General features: G+C 42.7%; 1 protein-coding gene across 14 annotated transcripts in view; it reads right to left on the bottom strand.

The window, feature by feature from the left end:
* CADPS (calcium dependent secretion activator) overlaps positions 1-22830 on the bottom strand; it is a 1592252-nt gene that overhangs the window by 925486 nt on the left and 643936 nt on the right. For all 14 annotated transcript variants that reach the window (XM_078661538.1, XM_078661533.1, XM_078661537.1 and 11 more), the window contains exon 5: positions 13369-13605. In XM_078661538.1, coding sequence (XP_078517664.1) covers positions 13369-13605 — 237 coding nt within the window. The remainder of the gene's footprint in view (positions 1-13368; positions 13606-22830) is intronic.

Below are 22830 nucleotides of genomic sequence, written 5' to 3' on the forward strand. Positions count from 1 at the left end.
GCAGGGAAGGTCCGGATGCAGGTGAACTTGCAGGCGAGGCAGCTGAAGGGTCCGTGGGTGTGCTTCGGGGCGGCTCGGTGACATCCTGGGATGTGGCCGGTGTTGAGTGCGATGAGGTCGGCGGCGCTGTAGGTTCGTCGGGTCGGCTTCCGTCGGTGGGGGCCAGGGGTCCTGGCGCTGGGCGCGGTCCAGGCGCGGACGGGCGCAGACGGGCTTACCTTTGGCGCGCCTTCGGCGCACAATCGGCGCGCCCGCTGCGCGTCAACGCTGCGCGTTCGCACGGTCGCCATTTAAGGCGAAGTGCGCGGGTGGGCGGAGCAGCTGGGAGGCGGGAGCGGGGAGGGAAACAGAAGAAAAAAGGGGCGGGGCTAAGGCGGTGGCGGGAAGCGGGAGCGGGGGGCGGCGAGGTGGGCAGAGCACGCCGAGATCGGCAGATACAAAGACAAGCACAAATTTAAGTCAAAACGGGGAAAAAGGCAGTGACACACGATGAAAACAAGCACAAATTCAGGCAAAAAACGGGGAAAAAGGCAGTGACACACGATGAAAACAAGCACAAATTCAGGCAAAAAACGGGGAAAAAGGCAGTGACACACGATGAAAACAAGCACAAATTCAGGCAAAAAACGGGGAAAAAGGCAGTGACACACGATGAAAACAAGCACAAATTCAGGCAAAAAATGGGGAAAAAGGCAGTGACACACGATGAAAACAAGCACAAATTCAGGCAAAAAACGGGGAAAAAGGCAGTGACACACGATGAAAACAAGCACAAATTTAGGCAAAAAACGGGGGGAAAACCAAGGAGAGCGCTCAGGGCGGCAGCGAGGCCGGCGCTGAGACAGAGGCAGGCACTGGGGGCACACGCAGCAGCTGGTGGCCGTGCGGCGCGGGGGTGTCCCACAAGTGGGTCACCCACAGTGCGGCACCTGCTTCCTTATCTGTAAGTGCTTCCTGTTGTGGTTTAATATTTGTGACAGCCTGGAGTATTGTGCTTGTAACTATTTTCTGACCCTGCTTTGAGGGTCAGAGCAGGGTCAGTGAATAGTTGCAAGTAGGCAACAACTCTGAAGGCGCCGCTCAGGAAGCACTTACAGGGTTACAGCAGGTGCCCAAGTTGAAGTTAATTTCTTCGTAACCATTTCGTAAATGGTTACAAAGAAATTAGCTTCAACTTGGGCACCTGCTGTAACCATGTAAGTGCTTCATGCACTTCAGTTTTTGAAAATCCGTCCCGAACGCGATTTCGCTGATTTTTCTGCAATTTCGCGAGATTCGCGGACCACGAAATTGCAGAAAATCCGCAAATTCCGCGAACGGAACGGATTTAATGACCATGCTTACTCTTCAAAATCTACATTGCCCCATTAGCAGCCATTCTCAGAAGCCACAAACTTAACATTATCTCCTATGCCAACGACATCCAGCCGATCCTCTGCCTCACAGACAAACCCACAAGAGCAACTTCCACAACGGGATGAAGGCAGTCGCCACTTAGATGAAGGACAGCTGCCTCAGGCTTAACTCAGAAAGAACAAAGTCCTCATCCTGGGCTCCTCCCCCTCCACCTGGGACGACAGGTATCGAATTCCCCCCACAGTCAATGCACAAAACCTCGGCATCATCCCAGACTCCTCACTCTCAATAAGCCACTAAATCAATGCCGTATCGTCCTCCTGCTTCCACATGCTACGCCCCCTTCATAAGATTTTCAAGTGGATACCCACCAAGTCCAGCAAAACAGTCACCCATGTATCCATCAGCAGCAGACTCAACTATGGCAATGCACTTTACACCAGCACCACCCAGAAACTCTTAAAAAACTGCAAACCATCCAGAATGCCTCTGCCAGACTCATCCTAAACATCCCACGCGGCAACCACATCACAGGCCACCTGAGAGACTGTCAATGACTTCAACAAGAGAATCACCTTAAAGCTTCTCACGCACGCATACAAGGGTGCTCTACAATGCCTGACCTACATACCTCAACCACACCTGTCCTCCTGGACTCTCACCAGACATATCCACTCCACCCAACTGGCCCTGGCCATGATCCCACGGATCTGTAAGACCACAGCTGTAGGAAGATCTTTCTCCTATCTCGCTGCGAAAGACCTGGAACTCCCTGCCTCTGCATCTGAGGCAATCACCATGACTGCCACAATTCAGGCAGGACCACAAGACCTGGCTCTTCGACTGAACTGCACTCCCTCCCACCCAGTGCTTTGAGACCCTCACAGGTGAGTAGTTGTGCTTTATAAGAACACTGATTGATTGATAGAGATAACCGCCCACCGGGACTAGCACACAACAGCTTAAAAACAGCCCAAAGATTCTCAATCCTTCCAGAAGGGCGTAACCCAGTAATTCAGCCTAATTTGAGAAAAAACCTCATTCCATGCCACATGCAGAAACCCAAGGGACACACACGTGTCAACAGAAACATTAGCCTAAAATTCAAACATCCACTTCCCCTTAGCGACCCATAGGAGAAGAGTACTGTCCCCATCGTAGCTAGGGGGTTAACCTAAGATACATAGAGCATTAAAATAGTTTAAAACTCACCATTCTCCTAAAACCTTAGCACTCACTTAGCACTACCCCATTAGGAAAAATGTGCTCACAGCTCAACCATTGAGAACATTAATAACATGTAAATGGGGGTCTTTCTCAAACAACTGCTTAGCAAAGTGTTTTTTCTAAGCTAACCTACAAACTGCTGCTCTTATCTTATAGGTCTGTGATAAAGCTGAAAGTGCACTAGCACTGCTACAGCCTGCCATTCCTTCAAGCAAAGCTTTCAAAAGGACTTTCTTTCACAATACCAATTGCTCAAGTAACATAGAGAACAAATTGACTTTTGCAACAACCCTTTGAGAGACATCTTTTGCATTGCATCAAGACAAGACAACACTGGGCACCCAGATGACACCTGACCTGAAGATGACCCTACAGCCTGAAAATATTTTTTAAGTTATGTATTTTTGTATTTCTGTACACAATCCTTTTAACCGGGGTACTTATTCAGGAATGTAGAAATTACTTTATTGAACATCACAAGATGGATATAATGTCAGCCAAAACTATGTACACTGACTTTCCTCAGACGCATTTTGTTGAGACTCTCCCGGATGCTGCATTTAATTAAACCAACTTGGTCATGTTTTGCCAAACATCTTCTGTCTTTTCATTTCTTTAAGGTAAATTCATATACGAGCAACACTATCTGTGCCTGAGGCCTATAAATTAAATGCTACTAGTAGGCCAGCAGCACTGATTGTGCCACAAACTTAAGTATCCCTTTAAAAATATCTCAGGTCTGCCACTGCAGAGCCTCTGTTTACAGTTTCAACCTGGTAAAATATACTTTTGTTACAACACATCAAAGGGGAATGGGATGCACACCTCGCTGCTCAATTCAACAATATTTGCCATTTTAAACCATAATGATAATCCAAGAATGCATGCTCTCTGGGAGAGTGCCCGGCCCTGGCTCACTAGTGAACAAACCAACAGTGAGGAGCGACTTTTCACCCCATTTCCCAATCACACAGCCGAAATTGTGAATTTACAATTGTGTTCCAAAATTATACTCTATTATACTCCGTTTAGTCCAACATTTTCTTCCAGTTCTTTTCCCATGTACTCAGTTTTTCGTTCTTTGAGACGCCACATGCAGGAAATCATGCTGTTTTCAAACGCTTCCATTGTTCATGCTGCGCCCATCCGGACCTCATTCAAGAACACAAAGACATCATGATTTGTCTGAAGCAGCTATCTTTATTTCCCCCCATTGCAGTTCAGGCTTCATGAGCCCTTCTTCAGGGGTAACTACAGATAAACAGTAGTTGAAAAAAACACCACTACTTTGGATATCCAAGATATCACATAATACACAAATCATTCTAGGCATGTTTCGTGAATATACCTAAATCACATACTCTGAGAACAACACTTATTTAATTGCCATGTTTTTGGTAGTGTAAAGAACATAATTCTGAGCTTAGTGTGTGCCCCACTTAATAAATAAAACAAATTGTACCCCTTCTCTACTTCGTAACCGTTAACCACACGAATCCCCTCCAACTCCCATACCTCACTCTACAATGGAGTATAATAGAGGATAATTTTGGAACACATTTGTGAATTCATAATTTCGGCTGAGCGATTGGGAAATGGGGTGAAAAGTCGCTCCACACTGTTGGTTTGTTCACTAGTGCGCCAGGGCTAGGCACTCTCCCTGTGAGCTCGCATTCTTGGATGATCATTATCATTTAAAATGGCAAATATGGGTGAATTGAGCAGCAAGGTGTGCATCCCATCCCTCTTTGATGTGTTGTAACAAAAATTGCCCTTTTGATGGTTTGCACCCAATTGAGTATAGTAAAGAACATTGTCAAAATTGTTAGCATCACCACATGTATGGAAGACCATTGCGTCTATGGAGCGAGTTTGAGTTATTAACAGTTGCAAAAACAGCTAATGGCATGTAGATTCACATGTTAAGTCTGGAAACATAATGCACAAGCAACATGTTTAGTATTGAGCTTAAGTTAAATGTTTTTTCAACTAAAAGTTTTTTAACCCCTTCCATGCTCATGACGAGCTCAGCTCGTCATGGCATATACCTCTCAGGTGCTAATGACGAGCTGAGCTCGTCATGACCACACCCGTTTTCGTTGCTGTCCAGCACAGGAGTGGAAACTAGCAAGCAGCGATGTGGTTAAAAGAATCATAACAGCTATTTTGTTATGTGGAACACAATGATTTATGGGAAATGCAATTCCTGGGAATTTGGGCGGCCTAAGGGCAGTCGAAGAGCAGTCAGGTGACTACTTTACATGCACTAATGAGGGAGGGGTCATGTTGTTAGGTGACGGTTAAAAATGAGCTGTTACACGGGCGAGGTAACACTTTCTCTACAATGGAGGCTGGGATAAGCAAGCAGTTTTCCAGGTACGGGTGGAGTAGTTTGGAGGTTGGTTTGAGGTTTGAATGTGAGCACCTGGGGATATTGTTAAGGGTGAAAGAACGTGTGGAAGCTGGTGAGACCGTGTGTTGAAAACATTTTGACTCAGAGTGAAATGGGGTGATGTGAGGAGATACGGTTGAGGAGACAGGGAGTTTACACATGGTTCATGTGTGTCAATATGGGGAGGTTGGCACGTGCGTATGCGAGGAATCGAGGTCGAGTGCTATTATAGGAAGTGTGTTTTTGGCTGCAGGGGTGACTGCAGGAATTTAGGAGAATGTGGTTGGGGAGTGTAGAAGTGTTAAAGCACTTTTTAGTACGAGCAAATGGTGCGTTAGAGCGGGTGAACTTGAAAGGTTTACAGCCAGAAGGAAGTGAAATTGGTGAGGTGTGAGCTGCAAGAGTGAGGTTTTGGAGTTGGAGGGGATTCTTGTGGTTAACGGTTATGAAGTAGAGAAGGGGTAGAATTTGTTTTATTTATTAAGTGGGGCATGCATTTTTGAGCTCAGACTCATGTTATTTACAATACCAAAAACATGGCATTTAAATAAATGTTGTTCTCAGATTATGTGATTTAGCTATATTCACGTGACATGCCTAGAATGATTTGTGTATTATGTGATATCTTGGATATCCAAAGTAATGGTGTTTTTTCAATTACTGTTTATCTGTAGTTACCGCTGAAGAAGGGCTCATAAAGCCCGAAATGCATTGGGTGGAAATAAAGATAGCTGTTTCATGCTTTATGTTGTCATCGTGTTCTTGAATGAGGTCCGGATGGGCGCAGCTTGAACACTGGAAGCATTTGAAAACAGCATTATTTCCTGCATGTGGCGTCTCAAAGAACGAAAAACTGAGTACATGGGAAAAGAACTGGAAGAAAATGTTGGGCTAAACGGAGTATAATAGAGGATCATTTTGGAACACAAATGTGAATTCACAATTTTGGCTGTGCGATTGGGAAATGGGGTGAAAAGTCACTCCACACTGTTGGTTTAAAATATATCTTTTGCCAGGCCCAAACCTTTCCTTTTTATACATAAAAGTCATACCTAAGGGAGGCCATGGACAGCCCAGAGGGCAAGGTGCATTGTATTTGAAAGGTAGGACATGCACTTTTAAGTTCTACATGACATAGTAGTGAAAAAACCTTACATTTGTTTTTCATTACTGCAAAGCCTATCTCTCCCATAGAATAACATTGGAGTTGCCTTATTACATTCTATAAGTGTAACTTCCAAATGGGAAGATATGACCAGTTCATGTTTAGTGTCTCTGGAATCACAATTTAAAATCCTAACTTATGATGAGGTTGGGTTTTAAATTGCAATTCTGAAAATGCCACTATTAGAAAGTTTTCATTTTCTGGCCCTATCCAGTTAGTGCCTGTATACTATCTCAGGTCACATGACTGGGTGAAGCTGACAGTTCAACAGTGTGTATTCCATCCTAGACAGCCACACACAATCGAAAGCTGAGGTGTGCCTGGAGAGGCCATCACTGACAGGATCGGAGGGGGAGCTGGGCACAATCCCACTTAAAACTGAATAGGTTGTGTCCTGACTCCACATAAAGGGCTGCATACCACCTGTAGTTAGTCTGGAGCCAAGGCAGGGAAGGCAGGAAGCCTGGGGACTTCAAAGGGAACCCTCCAGAAGCTCCCCCCCCACTTCAAAGGCACAAATGGGTATAAATATTGGACCTCAGACACCAACTCTTCAATACACTTCTGGACCTGTGGATACTCTGCCAGCAAGAAGAACTGCTGTAGTGCTGACGGACTGCCACTCTGCTGTGCTGTCCTCTGCTGGACTCCTGCTTTGCTGTACTGACTTGCTGCCCTCTTGCCTGGGTGAAAAGGACTGGACCTGCATCTATTGAACCCAGAACCCAGAGTGACTTCAAGGGCTAATTGGCTGTCCTCCTGATCCAAAACCTTAGGGACAGAACAAACTTCCAACAACCTTGCATCTGTATCTAGACTCTACCATCTGTGAGACTACGCTGCCAAGGTGTGCTAACCCAGTGCTGGGCCCTTGGAAGTGGGCGTAAGGTGCTTTGCCAGCCTCTGTGGATCCAGCAGAACCGAGGCATCTCCTCTGTTGCGCTGTGCAACCCGTAGCAGAAACAAGGCATCTCCGCTACTGCGTGAATTGGACCCGTCGCAAGAACTCACATTGCCTCAACAGCCTGCATCACCTTCAGAACCACCACTTTGTTATGCCTTCTTAGCGCAAGCCTTGCATCTCTTGTCAACACCAATGACAGACTCTGCATTGCAGCCTCACAGCTCTTTAGAACCGATGCAATGCCCTGTCTGCGCACCGCAACCCAGTTGACTGACTTTGCATCACAAGGCCTGTCAATGGGATCCTCGACTTCAATGCAACAGGACCTCCCACCACAGCCTCCCTGCATCTCAGAATTGACAATCACTCCAGCTGCGTGACACATCTCCCACGGAGATCCACACGACACTCCACAACCCAGGATTTAAGTTACTCTGTTAAGCCGGCCTAACTGGGTCCCTGTAGGCAGCTCTGTGACTCTGTCCCAATGCAGCATGACCGGATATCCACAGTTGGCACTTTATGCCTTTTGGCACTATTTTCTCTAAAAACGTTAAGATTCAATATCTCCAGTTCTACAACATGGATTTTTGTCTTTTTGGTCTTGTTTTATTTTTTATAAGTCCCTCTATGTTTCTAATCAAGTAAGCACCTTTAGTTGTGTGTTTTCACTGTGTTTCTGTTTGAAGTGATGCACAAATACTTAACCCATTGCCTCTAAGTTTATCTTGACTGCTCTGTGCCAAGTTACCAGAGGAAGAGCACGGTTAATTTGGGGTTTTGTTGTGCCTTTCCCTGACAAGGATTGTGGTTGCTGTTTGACCAGGGCTCACACCCCAGTCAACCAACATCCCATTTTCTAACAATATGGATGCTACTAGCTATGAAAGTGCAGCTGTAGACTGTAGTGTAAGGCATTTTGTGAAAAAAATCCTTCCCTCGTTGCTGAGGTGATTGCAGGAAGTAAGTTCGTGAACATGTATAAGGTATCAGTTTATACCATTGTTATATGTTTCTGCGTGTAAAAGTGTCTTCCTCATGAATACAAAGATGTGAAGAAAATAGCTCTCATTATAAAAAATATTCGCCAATTGCATTTTCACTATCACATAAGGATAATTTAGACACCACGAGTGAAATTCAATGGAGTAGCAAGATTCTTAAGAAAGGCATAATGGTGCTACTTTACAGTGACATCAGTGTTTGCATTCAGGAGAAGAGTTATTGGTTTAGTTTAACATGTATATGAAACATTATTCTTGAAGGAAAGTTTACTGGTTCAAGGGGTCGAATGCCTACTCAATCAGCAACCACAATTCCTGTCAGGGTAAAACACAAGCAAAACCCATATTAACCTATGCTCAACCCTCTGGTAGATTGGCACGAAAACAGTCAGGCTTACTTAGAGGCAATGTGTAAGGTAATTATGTAGCACTTCAAATTCCATTCCAGGCACCAGAAGTTCACATTCTCTGTACCCTTAGCAAACCTTTCCGGTCCCTAGCTCATCTCCAGCACTGTTTGTGTAAAACTGTAAAATGTGGGAGGCCATGCTCTTTGCAAAGGGATATGAAAGCTGTGGAATTGAGGGCGGGTAAATATGCCAACATTATCCATATTTGAAATAATAAAATAGTGATTCCAGGTTCCTATAGGTAATTAATTTCTCTAATGTGTTGGACTGTGAGTTAGGGAGGGAATATGGGTAATAAAATGTATTTATACTATGTCAAAGCTCTAACAACAGCCTGATCAGGCAGTCCCACTAGAGGTAAGCCAGCTGACTTTCTGAAAGTATTGCTTGGCTTCATTTTGTATCATGACACAGCTATCACTTTCTTTTTCCAGCTGTGTAAGAGTGCAAACCAAGAACAGCTCCACAAGTGATACATCTGAGAGGAAAAAAATGTATATGTCAAAATAAAAGTGTTATCAAATAGTAATATTGTGTTAACTATACACCACATTAGTGAGAAAAATTAAATAAATAATATCAAAATATATAATGCTCATGGCCTACAATTGTTTGTGGGTTAGGATGTTCACAAAACAGTACGAGACACTTCTTCAGTCCAAGGAGTTTGATTACTTCTCAGATAGAAGCTGGTTGGTTGTTGACTTCCTATGATGAACCTTAGAAACCAGAAGTATTTTCTCTTTAATGTTAAGTATACCAATTGATAGAACTTGGGTACTTAAGCAGTACCACTTCAATAATGGCTTAGCTGTATCTTTATAGTCAAGGACTCAAATATTACTGATTCATGTTAAGTAATCAAACCTGTGTAGAGAATATTAAGGAATTCTGTATTGAGGTATGCACTTTGAAGAACCCTTATGGCACCAATTGGATATTCAAAACAACTGTACAACAGAATTGTTTTAAAAGGTCTGATAACATTTCTTCCTATTGCTGAAAGTTCAGATGTTGATTGGTAGGGATTTGTATGTGATGGTAAATGGCATTTATTGTGGTTTGCATTACATCAGCAGGAAACACAATCAGGTGATAAAGACGTAAACACAGATTGTGTTTGCATTCAAACATATCAGCACAAACCTTTTCACAAGGCTCCAAGTGTAGTAGGTCAGTCTTCAGTAACGCCCCATAGCATTGTGTTAGTTTTACTCTTGGCATCTTTTGTTTCCTTTTTCAATTTTTATTTACTGATCAATATTCACTGAGGTTCCTTCCTTTAATTTAAACATTTAGGGCTGCCCAGTGTTCACTGAGGTAATATCTTGACATTATGCAGTGTCACTTTTATTAAAGCTCCTCACAGGAAGGCAGCCATATTAGTTGGGGTTGACTTTTAAAGCTGTAGAACCTAGTGCTATTACTGCAGTCAGCTCCTCCCCCTCATAGTAGATGTTATTTACACAGTACACCTTGATGGCAGTGCTCAGAGTACATTAGTAGAAGTATTATGGGGCATTTTGGAATGCTGTCACATCATAATATTTAATAAGAATTGCTATTTACTGATTGGAAGAAATACCAAATAATCTGTACTTTCTTGTTTTTAGTTTTATTATGTTATTGATATTTGTAAAGCCCATGCATACTAGAGTTTGACAGCTTTGCAGTAGGCAATCACATAACTGACTACAGACAATCTAAATAGTGGAAGTACACTTTACTGATTGAAAAAAGGTTTTTCAGATTTGCCCCGAAAACCGTAAGAGAAAAGAAAGTTAACATTTCAAACTGAACATATTAAATTTGGCAACTGAAATAGTGAAGGCTGGGGCTCAACAATAAAACACTATTTATACTGAGTCATGCAAAGTATTGAGCTGGTCCTACAAGCTGCAAGTTCACAGTTCATTGTCAGGTCAGAAAACCGTTTATTTATAGTTGGAGTAGCTGACAGCAGGGCAGCAGTCTCTACGTCAATGACCGGTGTGTTTTCACACATCGGCCGGCTAGATTACCTGGTCTTTCAAAACTGCAGCATATGAATCAGTGAGATGCATGTACTTCTCGTGGTAAATAAGTTGACTACTAAAATTGCTGTTGGACATGGAGTTCCCTACCAAGAAATAGTTCAACACATATTTGCAAGAGTTCAGTGAGGGAGCATATATTTTCATATTCTGTAAAGTACAGACACAGCTCTAAAATAGCCGTGAAAGGGCATGGAGCACCAATTTAAAACTGCTGTCCATGGCACACTCCTTCATTCTGGCTTGAACACAATTGTTTGCTGAAATACAATACACAAATATAAAAATTAAAATATGGTTTGTATTCTGATATTTATGCCAGCTGCCACAATACAAAAACCAGACGGTGGCTCAATCTGGAGCGCAATTATATTTGAGAAGGTTCTCGCATGAATGTATAAGGTGCAATGCTTTTGACTAGAACTTCCTATTTTAGTATGTTTCCAAAAACTGACTTTCTGGTGATCATGGAATGGCAAGAACAATTTAAAATTATTTTTAAACTATTCTGAATTCCACCTAACAAAATATTTTTTTTAGTAGCAAAAATATCAGAATGACACTTAAATGGAAAATGTGTTAGACTAATTTAAAATCAGTGAAATCCTGTTCTTAACACGGAACAGTGATTAGTCTTATCTGTGCTGCCACCACTGGAAGTAGGAAAATTGCACCTTCAGTTGATATGAACACAGTCAGCACTCAATTTCTTTTTACTACTGGGACGAATAATCTCTCTCTAAAAATGAATTTACTATCTAAATCTCAATACAATCAACTACTTAGAATCCAACCAGACCGATCATGAGAGAGAGAAGATAGTCATGCATCCTTCAAGGCATAGAAAGTTCCAATGGAATTATAATCTGCTTGCTTTCGATACCTGTAAGGAGCAAGAACATTTGGAAACAAACAGAGAGAGAGTGAGGGAAGCTAGCCACATGTTTGCTATGAACATGAAGTTTACTTTTCTATTAGGTATATCCCAAATCAAGAATTTTAATTGAAATATCCCTAGACAACCCAACCTATTTAATTTTTCTAAAAATATTAGATGATTTGTGGGGATATATTTCAGGACAGATACGGGTTGTCTTTCAATGTGATATACTAAAATCCATTTCCCTCTTTGCACTTTTAAAAATAAGGATTTGGACGTTTTGGACTGAATCACAAAGGTGCATTAGAGAGTGCATAAAAGAGTACTAATGCGGTATTACTTTCCATGAGTACTCCTGAGGTATTACTTTCCATAGTCATAAATGCTTTTGTGACAAGCCCCAAAGGGTGCCGTCAGCCTAACCACTGGATTTTTTCATGTATATTTTAACACTGATTTACAATTTCAGTCCATTGAGAGAGAATCCACATATTCCTAAATTCTTGTAATCACATAATATGTTCTAAAAAATCTCAATTGTTTTCTCTTGGTTAGTTATGCATAAATCTCTTGCTTTAATGCAAAAAGACAGATTGGCTTAATGCCACTAGCATGGTGTGCATGTGAAGAGTTTTATGTACTTTAAAATGAGAAACTGGTTCATGAAAAGGTCAGCTAAGGTAGAGCCAAAAGGATTAATTTTGCAAAATGTATGCATGCTCATCACGCAAAAGTATTTACTGTCACTACATTGAAGTATTTGAAGAGACGACTTTTCCTTGTAAAAATAAATATTGCCGTCCATCAATGTTCAGAAGGATATTTGCTTTGAGCTAACAGAGATGCCTAAAAATGTGCCTTGGAAACCTCATGTATATATGGCTTACCACCAGGGATGTTAAATTTTGCTACAAGCTAGGCATTGAATAAATATTTGCAAGATAATATATGTGGTGTGGTGATTATTTGTGTCATTGAACTGGTTGACTGTGTGCAAATTTGTCCACATACATTCCTAACATTCACATACTGGGAAAGCAGATGCTTCCATGGTGTGTAGCCTCACAAAGAGTTGGCTGCATTCAATATCAGAACCCCCCACCCAATATGGGGCTGCGCAAACTTATGTCCCAACTGCAAAAAGTAAGCATCATGTCCGATGCATTACTGTAGACTTTATTGGTTTGTGTAAAATGGAATTATTGTATATGCCATAGAACAAAGAAAATATCCAGAAAACCTTACTAAATAAGCACATTGTAAGATGGGAATGGAGAGTATTATATTGTATAGTACATTATGATCTGCTGAAGCGTTCTCTCCTATCTTAACTTTCTGTTATCACTACTTCATCTTAAGATCCTCATGCATATCCAGTCTTATATTAAGATCCTCATACTTATCCAGTCTCATCTTAAAATCCTCAGACCTACACAGTTATTGTACGTTATTTGTGAAAAATATTCACAAAGAAAACACGTAGATGTAACAATTCAAGTTCAGAAAGATTGTGATTGAATTGGAAATTGTGAAACCTGTTTAAAAATATCATTTTCTTCAACCATAAAATATACATGGAACAGGAAATGTACATCTCAACCCTCTTTTAAGCTGTTCTAATATCACTCTTAGTGTTCAATGTGAGGCAGTAGGATTGCTGAATAATTAAAACCGTTTTTGATGTGGAAAGTGAGGCGACATTAGTGGTTTATAAATAAAGCCTGCGTTTTTAATGCAGTGAAACCTGATAACGGAGATAAAAAAATGCCTGTTACCAAAATCTAAATACTTGTGCTAGCTGCAAACTTTAAATAAAGAAAATCTCATAGAAACACTATTTACAGTATTATGCCAGCAACGGCGTCCTACCATTATTACGAATTGAAGCTATAAGTGCAAAGTTTCTGACAAACTGTAAGTTAGGGCGTGAATGTTGCACCTATTTTGTTGAAACTGATCTCATCTTTGATTTGTTGCAGTAAGACAAAACCATTTACCTCTAGACTGAAAGACAGAACGACATCTGATTTTGAAAGTTGATTTTCATTTTCCTCTCCCATGTCGATAATGGAGGTGTTGTGGCTTCGTTTCATTTTTTGTAGTTTGAATTCAGAGCCGCCTTTTGACACAGGCATACTTTCTAGGTTGGCCATAAGAAGATTGACTGATGACTTTAGTTCTTCGATGTACATGTTCTCCATTTCCTTAGATACAAACTTGGGAAATTTCCGCTCCTATAGGGAAAAAGACATTTTAAAACACTTAAACAGCATACAGACGTTTTTGACAGGTGCTTATATAAGACATTCGGTAAGGCAATGGCTTTAAAATATTATTTTAAGGAATTCTCATTGGGAATGTATTTCAGGAAAAGTATGAGTACTCTGAGATTGCTGTAAGGATCAGTCAATGTTTCTCAACATGTATAGAACACGATAGCAGTGCTTTGAAAACCTAACCGAAATCTTCACATTTAATAATGTTAACAGCATGGGAATTCTTTCCTACAAGGATACTTTGCAGCATAAATGACCTCCAAACACGAACATGACTGCATAACTTTGTAGCCACATTTGTAACATATGTATGCCAAAAATGAACAAAAGCTCCTAAAATAAAATCAGTTAATACATGTCACATATAAATGCACTTTCTAAAAATGTTCCAGTGTACACCTTAATAAAGAAAGCACATCTGAACTCTTTTTTTTAAGTTGTCTTGCATTGAGGACACACACATGAATACACTTCTCAATAGTATGCCTGCCAATTTACGTCTGGTGCAACTTCCCAAGCGTACCACTGGGAAGGTTTGTGAATATAAAAAAGCAGTAAATCAGCTAGTAGGCATACATTTATAGCAGGAGAGGTACAATCGTTTTTAGTGAATTGTGCCCATTTTCTGGTGCAATGTAACACATTACCCATCTTGGAAACAGAGATGTTTTGGAAAGAGGTCCATGTACAATCATGCAATTCGAAAGTTAACAAGCCTAGCATTGGTCTCTGATTATTCAGGGGTTTACAGAGAAAACTCAAAGACACTTGAAAATGTATGTGTTTTGTAGTTCATCCAAAATACCTCACTAAGGCCTATTCGAAAGTAACACATAATAAAGTGTAGACTATGTTGTAGTATTGTGACCCCAGTCTCGCGTTTGGTAAAAGGTTGAGCTCGCATGTTTTTTGTTTCTGTCACTTTTTGGAATATAAGAGGTGCAAAACTCTCTTTTTCTAAAATAAGAGGTCCAATAGTAGTACTCACAAACTCATAAACAAGAGATAGAATTAAAGAAGAAAATACCGAAAATAGTTGAATATAAGCACCAATATCATAAGAAAATGCTTCTGGATCGCCTCAAGTGTAGGACAGACCACAGTCTTTTTTTCAAAGTGTGTTTATTAGTTTAACAGAGCAGTTAGCTTTTCAATCAGTATACAAATTCACATTCGGGTTCTGTAGGTCCACCTGAAGTTTATGGAAGTCTGTGCTACAGCTCAGTTGTTCAGTTGGTTACCCTGGTCAGGGCCCTTGTTGACGAGCGTAGAGAGCTGGTTGGACACACTTAATTGCATACCAGGCTTTGAGAGAGACATTATACATGTAAACTTATTAAAAGATAAAAAACAAGTAAAGGGCTAAAGTAGATCTCTTGCCTCCTGACCCTTCCACAGTTGTGCGCTTATATAAGCGTGCACTGTAACATATGTGTTCTGACTTTCCCCCTTTATCCCGCAGTTCAACTGACGTTCATGTCTTCCATGCTTCTAGGGGACAGTGATATCAGCCTGTGCTGTTCCATCCACATGAGGATTGGCTGGCCCTTTCAGAAGTCTTATTTTATCCTTGGTTTCTGTAAACCGGGCAACAAGGTCATCCCACAGGTCTGCGATAGAGTATTCGCACTGCACAATTGTCCCTTGGCATGCAGGCTGTGCCCTCTGCTGCCACTCACTTCTGAACTAACTACTTCTTTCCACCTGCTACAGCGAGGGCCCTCTGGGGATTTCCAGTGCATCGCTATAGCTTGCTTAGTGAGCACTAAGACTAAAGAAGAAATCTGGGGCCTACTCTCCCATGTTTTGGTTGTGACATATTTCAGGTGTGCAAAAGCTCAGCCCACCCACCACTTTTTACAGTTAGGAGGTGAGCTCCTGCCTAACGTTCATAAGTACCGGGCATGTCCACGTGATGTGTAGAATGTCTGCATCCGTTAAAGCACACCATGGGCAGCTTTTGTTGTCAGTGGCACCAATAACATTCAATCTGTGAGGCGTAAGGTATGTGGTGTGGAGATAGTTGAACTGTGTGTTATTGAAGCTGGTATTGCTAGACACTTAGGGGCCGATTACGATCTCATTAGGAAAGCATTTCTACCGACTCAGGTTAGGAATGCGGTAGGAATGCTTCCTGTATAAATCGCACTCTGAGAGTCCTTCCGACCGAGTACGATGTGTCGGTATGTGTACGGACTCAGTTCGGTTGGACTCCCATTGAATTCATTGGTAGCCTGTGTACCCAACGTGAACACAGGGTCCCATTGAAAAAAGGGGTATGTGGGGAAAAGCATGCACCCTGTGGGGGACCCACGGGGCCCGCCACACTGTACATGTATTGAAAGTGGGGACCCATGTGTGAAGGGGGCCTGTTACGGCCCCCGAAGTCTGATTCTCACAGCCGTTTTTCTCGTCAAAACTGAGTCGCTACAGCTATCAGAATCGGTCATCGTACACGCTAGTTCGGAAACTGTCCTTATTACGCTGCTCGAATCTTCTCTGAACAAGTCGGACTGACCGACTCACATTCGGAACCAATTTGGTCAGCGCGGATGGCTTCCTCGCATCATACTTGGTGGTTCAGAAAGGGGGAAAATTCATTCGGAAACATAGGCTCCAAATCAAATTTACTTTTTCCGAATGTCGTTTGAAGTCCTTCCTAACAAAATTGTAATCAGGCCCTTAGTGGGGATGCTCTAGCACAATGGCTTATTGGTAATTCTGTAAGACTCTCCCCACTGGATCTCCCCAGTAGGTACTCAGCTCCGACAGAGCCATAGATAAGAAGGACTGGTAGAGCCAGGTCATAATTCTGCACCTTCATCCAAAGGTGAGCATTGTTTGCAAAATTTCATGCTGCAGTGGCTCAGTCTGACCTTCTTCCCATAGGGTTCCTAGGTAGCATTGCAGGGCAGCATACACCAGGAATTGTGAGTTAAGTAAGACGTTCTCACTGACAATATTCTCAAACTCCTGAAGCAGCCCATCCGGGTAATAGTCACTCAGGGTCTAGGTTTCTGTCTTTGTCCATACCTTCAGTCTTCTAGCTGTAAAGTGCCACCCTTGTGCTGTGGTGATGCCCACCAATGAAAGCCCATGCACATCTAGTGGGTGGTGGGCAGTCCTGAGACAAACTCTCCTCCAGCAGGTCAGAGCGATTCTGAGCAGTCTTGGGTGCTCGTCCTTCTGATATATGGCATCCAGCAACATTGCCACCAAGGCTTCCTCCCAGATACACTCATTAAGTTCACTCACCGCTGCTAGCCCCTAGCCACACAACCATTCAGCTACCCACTGAGTTGTGCTGCCAGGTAGTAAGCATCATAATCAGTAGCCCCTAGGCCACTGTCTTGAGGGGGCGCCTCAGTACACATAACAACACCCTATGCTGCCTGCCGTCACATAACATCTCCCTCTGTAACATGTCCAGTGCATTGAACTAGAACTGAGGGAACCAAACAGGGAGGAAGTACATTTTCAGGAGCATTTCCATTTTAGACAGTGCTATTATGGGCAACTGGAGGGAGTGTAAGAATTCACCATTACCCTTCAGGGATTATGAGGTTCAACCTAGATTACCATCCCAAGGATACTTGTCACTGTGGTAAACTTTCACCACAAGGTATCCAAAGGTTTAAGGTTCCCATTTGATGCCCAGTTGTGCCACTGCAGTGTAAGTCTTCTAGAGGGCTGGGGAGATGAGAAAGGCAAAGATTTTACACGAGGTAGGTGTGTAATTTGGAGAATCTAGAGCCCTAGACACAATATCAGACCCGTATTTGCGTTGCAGAGATATAGAAGCATATGGTCTGCATATAATGAAATGATAAGTTCCACGTCACGTAGCGGTATGCCTACTCATTGGCCCTCCGATAACACTGTGCTGGCGAATGGTTCGATTGCCAGAGCGAAAAGCATAGGAGACAGTGAGCAATCCTGTCTCATCCCCTTAGAGATCTGAATGTACCCGAAATGCAGTGGTCTGTTCAGACTCTCACACTCTCAGTCGAGCATAGGAATGTACGCCACTTAATCCTCCCCTCTCTCAGGTTCATGCGCCAGATCAAAACCTGTAGATAGTTAATTGAATGGTATCAAACACCATTTTCAGGTCAATAGCTAGTATACTGCATCTGGGTACTGTTCTACAGGTGTCTCCTCAGGGACCCTAAAGATTCGTCTAACATTTAATGAGGTGTTGAACTGGTGTTTGAAGTCATTTTGGTCAGGGTGTATTAACCTGGAGATATAAGGGCATAGGTGTTCCACCAGTGTCTTACAAACGTTATTATGATCTAAGATAAACATGCCCTGGGGCCTATACAAGAAAGACATTTTTGCTGCCCTGCCTGGTTTCAGTATGGAGACAATAAGCACCTACATAGTGGTGGCTCCTATCCATCACTCCTTTATAGAGTTCCTCCAAGTGTGGCACAAGAGCATTCACATATTTTTGATAAAATTAAGCAAGGCGTCAACCAGTGCCGGGATCTTGTTCCTCGACAGGTCTTTGATGCCCATTTTGATCTACACAGTATTTATCAACCCTCCTAGTACCTATCTTGCATCTCTTGGTAAGCACTGCCCTATCCACAAACACCTCTATTTCCAGGGATCTGTACAGGTTCTCTTCATTTTGCGCAAATTCCTCGTGAATGTCTAGTTGCGTGTGAGTACTTTCATCCCTGTTCGAGTCTTAATTCAAGCAAAGGGCATTCCTCTACGTTCATCCCTCTCCAGCCAAGTGAGTAACCTACCTACCTTGCATCCCTCAGTGTGATCCTGTGTGAGGTATGTGCAATGCGTGATTGTGCAAGTCTGGAGCTCTACATATTTGTCCCTGGCTTCACAGAGGGACTTCCCATCTGGTGGTGCGGTGTGCATTCCCCATTGGAGGTTATGTATTGTACCTTCTAAGGTGGTGAGCTCACTTTCAAGGGTCCTGTTCACACCTACAGCCTGAGTCAGACAATGCCCCCTAACCTCCACCTAAAATGCCTCCCACTTGGTGCTCACTGTAGCAGCGATGTGACGGTTTACAAGGAAGTACTTTTGTATGGAGCAAACCTACAGGTACGCATACATGGTGCTGTGAAAGAATTGCACTGGTAGCTTCAACTTGGGAATCGGGGCCACTCTCCTGCCCCATTCCAACTTCATAAGATGTGTGTTATCTTCTGAACATGTGCGGCACAGATACTCAGCATTTATGACAACATCAGTGAATCTTTGCAAGCAAAACAATATGTCCAGCCATACATGTAACTCATAGACTGGGGAGTAAAAGGAATATTCCACACGGTTGGCATTTCCATTGCACCATACATCTACCAGCACTCAGTTATTATTCCAAGAGGGAAAATCATGTGTGAGCTTGATCATGGGAGAACTCACAAGGGGAGGAATGCAGTGGTCTCAGTATGCATCCCCTACACAAGTAAAGTCTCTTACATGGTGTCTTTGTGTTTACCGAAAGTGGAGTCCACAGAGACTAATGAAAGTGGTCTTGTTTCGTATCTGGGGTATATATGCTACTAAGAAATACCCAAGTTGCGTCCAAGGTCTCCAGGAGTATCAAATACCTACCCTCTTGGTCAATGAGTACAGCATCTTTGTCGAATGGAAGCCTGGAGTGGATGCAAATTTAAGAACGCCCTAGCAAAGTAACTTTTGGCATAAAGTTGACCTCTCAAGTGTCTTGTAACCTGGGGATTTCTCAAGCAACCAGATGTGTTTCCTGTAGGAAAGCTATGTCTACTTGTCATTGTTTAAGGGAAGCCAGGACTCTCTGTTTCTTTGTTACTGTCCATATCCACGCACATTCCATGTTATGAATGAGTAGTTGTTAATGTGATGAGTCATAATGTGTATGTGCAAGTGCAGGGAAACATAGTTTCCCACATGTGGAAAGTTATGAGTTCTCCAGGGTAGTCAGCTCTATATCTCTTGGGCCAAGTGAGTGCAACTGAATTTACCCCAACTCCAACATCCCAGGGCAGTCAGGCTTCAGCTGGCTATCCAACAAACCAAAAAACAAGTCAAAGTCCAGTTCATGTCTCCATATCAGTCTAAGGTATGGAGGGATTAGTGGGACCTGTACCTGCTCGCTTGCATCCAGTATTCCCTCATGTAGGATCTGGCACTGCCCCATCCCGCACATGGACACTCTACCCACCTATACCTATGCAGGATATATTTTACAGTGCCTTTCAACTGTTCACCTCCTGCAGAATTTAATCCTTCAGGGGTTGTCAATACAGTCCCCATGTCTCCTTCCAGGAGCCTGTCAAGTTGGTGCTGTCCTGGGATGACAGTTGCCCCGCTCTCTGACCGTTGAGTCAACATGCTGTATGCGTTTGCCATTTCTACAGACTCCAGATGTCCTTGTGCTACCTGCAGTTGAGACGGTCTCCCAGTCTCTGGTCCACTGCACCACCTGTGTTTCCTGCATTTACGTAGTTGTGACCTTTGGAACACTGCACCACTGGTGCCAACCTTAAAGTAAAGTCCACATTTGTAAAGCGCACAATCACCCGTAAGGGTCTCTAGGCGCTGGGGGCCGTCGGGAAGATTAAGCGAGCTATTGCCCAGAGTCACATGGTGCTGGGCTAACCTGCCGCCGGAGCCGGGGATCGAACCGTGGTCCCCAGATTCCAGCGTCAGTCGCCCTGGCCGCGGCGCCACACCTCTCCCTATAATGCTCAAGCCAGTCCCAGGCACCAGGTGGATCATCGCAGAACAGGGCATGGTCATTGCCTATTCCCTGGTGGAGCTCTGGGAACATACACATGAATTTAAGGCCAGCATTGCATAATTCCTTTATCACAGCCGTGAAGAATGCTCGTTGCCACTGCACTGCAAGTGTGTAGTACGCGAGGATCGCCATTTGACTATTATCCACCTGGAGATTCCTATGTGTTTGTGCCTTCTGCAGGATTGCATCTCTGTCTCTGCAATATACGAGACACTCCACTACTTGGAGGGGTAGCACTCCCGGCAGCGGGTGCCTAAATGGCAACTTGTGTGCTCGTTGCAGGTAGTGAACTATCGTGGAGCCCTTCGCCCCTCTGGCAGACCAACCACTCGGCCATTGTTTCTCCGGCTGTGACACTCAGAATCCTCCATCCTACAATTCAGAGTCACACATCTTTCCAGGAACGTCATCTTCTGAGTCCGGAGGGCATCCTCCAAGGGGGCATCTCTCCAAGTGTGTCTTCATTGCTCTTGACCTTACTGGTTCTTGTAGTTCTCCTTCAGGAAGCCATGTCCAGTGAGACTTTATCAATTTTGGTCTCCAGAATCTCCTTTGAGGAGTAGATAGCACTCAATACTTGATCCACAGTGGCCTCTGAGCTGCGATTCAAGTCCCCAGCTGGTCTGCACTACACTTTAAGTTCCTGCCACATCATTGCAGCCCTTTCTCATAGTCAAGAGCCTGTACTCAGATTGTCACAGTCAGGGTGGCCAGTAGTGGTCAGTTTCAGGAGCCCTGATGCGAATGTTACCCCAAGATGTGTCCTGTCTCCTGCCAGTCCACACTGCCTTTCTTTGTCTGGTCCTCTCAGTGTGCCTCTCAGGTATAGGTACGTAAGTGCACTAGTGAATGGTTTCAGTGCAACACAGGCAATCTTGCAGCAGCAACGGCTCTACGGTTCTCCAAACTTTACACAAATGTTGCTCGACCAGATGTGGCCAGGGCGCCCTTAGTCTCTCATCCTATGCAACCTTACTCCCAGCATCTTACCTCTAGTACAGTGTGATGCCACCATCATAAAGAACTTTCATCAGAAACAACATCGTCTTTCGTTTGGAAGCACTAGTTTTGAAACGGTTTGCCTATATATTGTTTATGGTTGCCATTAATTTTGAATTTTTTAAAATACCTTTGAGTAAGAAAGGCTTGTCCCATACATGTTCACCACAGGCAAAGCACCTGAATCAGACAGACCACCTGCCAAATAGCAAACATTATATTTTGGGATTTCACCTTAATGCAATGTAGTACTGTATACTCACTGAATTCTTAACACTGGGATTTTGGTAGACTTCATACTTTAATGGAGCCAGAAATGCATCTACTCTTAGTTAATTATACAGTTATTTTATCGTTAATTAAACACAGCGACCACAGAGCTGACCACTGAAAGTTAGGTTCACTGCACCTATTAAAGGTCAGTGAGCAATAACGAGGCTAGTCATCAACATAGGTTCAAGTCAGAACCATAAGCTGTGGTTATGCTGAATGGAAAGTAAGAGAGGCCTGCTCTCGTTCAAATGTTTCTCTACATTTACAATTTCACTTAAGCACTCTACATGAATTGGAAAGCACATGTTCAACTAAATTATGGAATGCCACACTTTATTTGTGTTTTCATTTTCTACGGTACCAGACAATGACACTCCTTGAACCCCAGTCTATCTTTTTGCCTTGAAGCTTTCCTCATCCATGAGTTCGGACTATAGGCAATGACACAATATAAGTTATCAATGTGTGTGAATATAATTGTATTGTTTATTGCTTGGCCCATTGCCTACTTTTAGAGATACACACAGAAAAGTTTAAAATTATTAGTTGTGGTTTAAAACCTTTCTGTACCACAACTATGGTATACTCCTTTTGGTTTGTTATGGCAAATTGCACCTATAAGGATCAATAATGATGAGAAAAATCAAAGCATATGTTAAAACGTTTAGTTAACTAAAACCTTAGTATGCTCACCTTGTTCCTAACAACACCAATGTAGAGAAATTGACCTTCTTGTAATGTCATATCGTTGTTTCCACACCTCTTCATTATAAGGTCATTAAAAAATAAAATAACCACAATTCTAGGTGGTGCTGTTGTTTCTCTTTGAATAATTAGCATTTCGTTGTTATGGTGATACATAAAGCTCATTGTAAGCAATGAGGTTCTATATATTTATTATCTTGTTTGTGCTTGAAACCACATGTTTTCTCGACTGACCTCTTGGTAGAACTCATTTTTTACACTTAGGCAAATATTGAGGTTAATAGCAAACTCCATTTCGACTGACACAGCCATTATCTTTAGACAAATGGACTCTAATCGTATCATTGAAAACAAAGGACAACACCTATGTGTACTTATGAATCAAGAAAGCCTTTCAATAAATGTTTTGGCCATATATCTGATTCATATTTAAAAGTACCCCAAAGGCGAAC

The sequence above is a fragment of the Lissotriton helveticus genome, chromosome 9 (genome assembly GCF_964261635.1).
Source record: "Lissotriton helveticus chromosome 9, aLisHel1.1, whole genome shotgun sequence".
In the NCBI taxonomy this organism is placed as follows: Eukaryota; Metazoa; Chordata; class Amphibia; order Caudata; family Salamandridae; genus Lissotriton; species Lissotriton helveticus.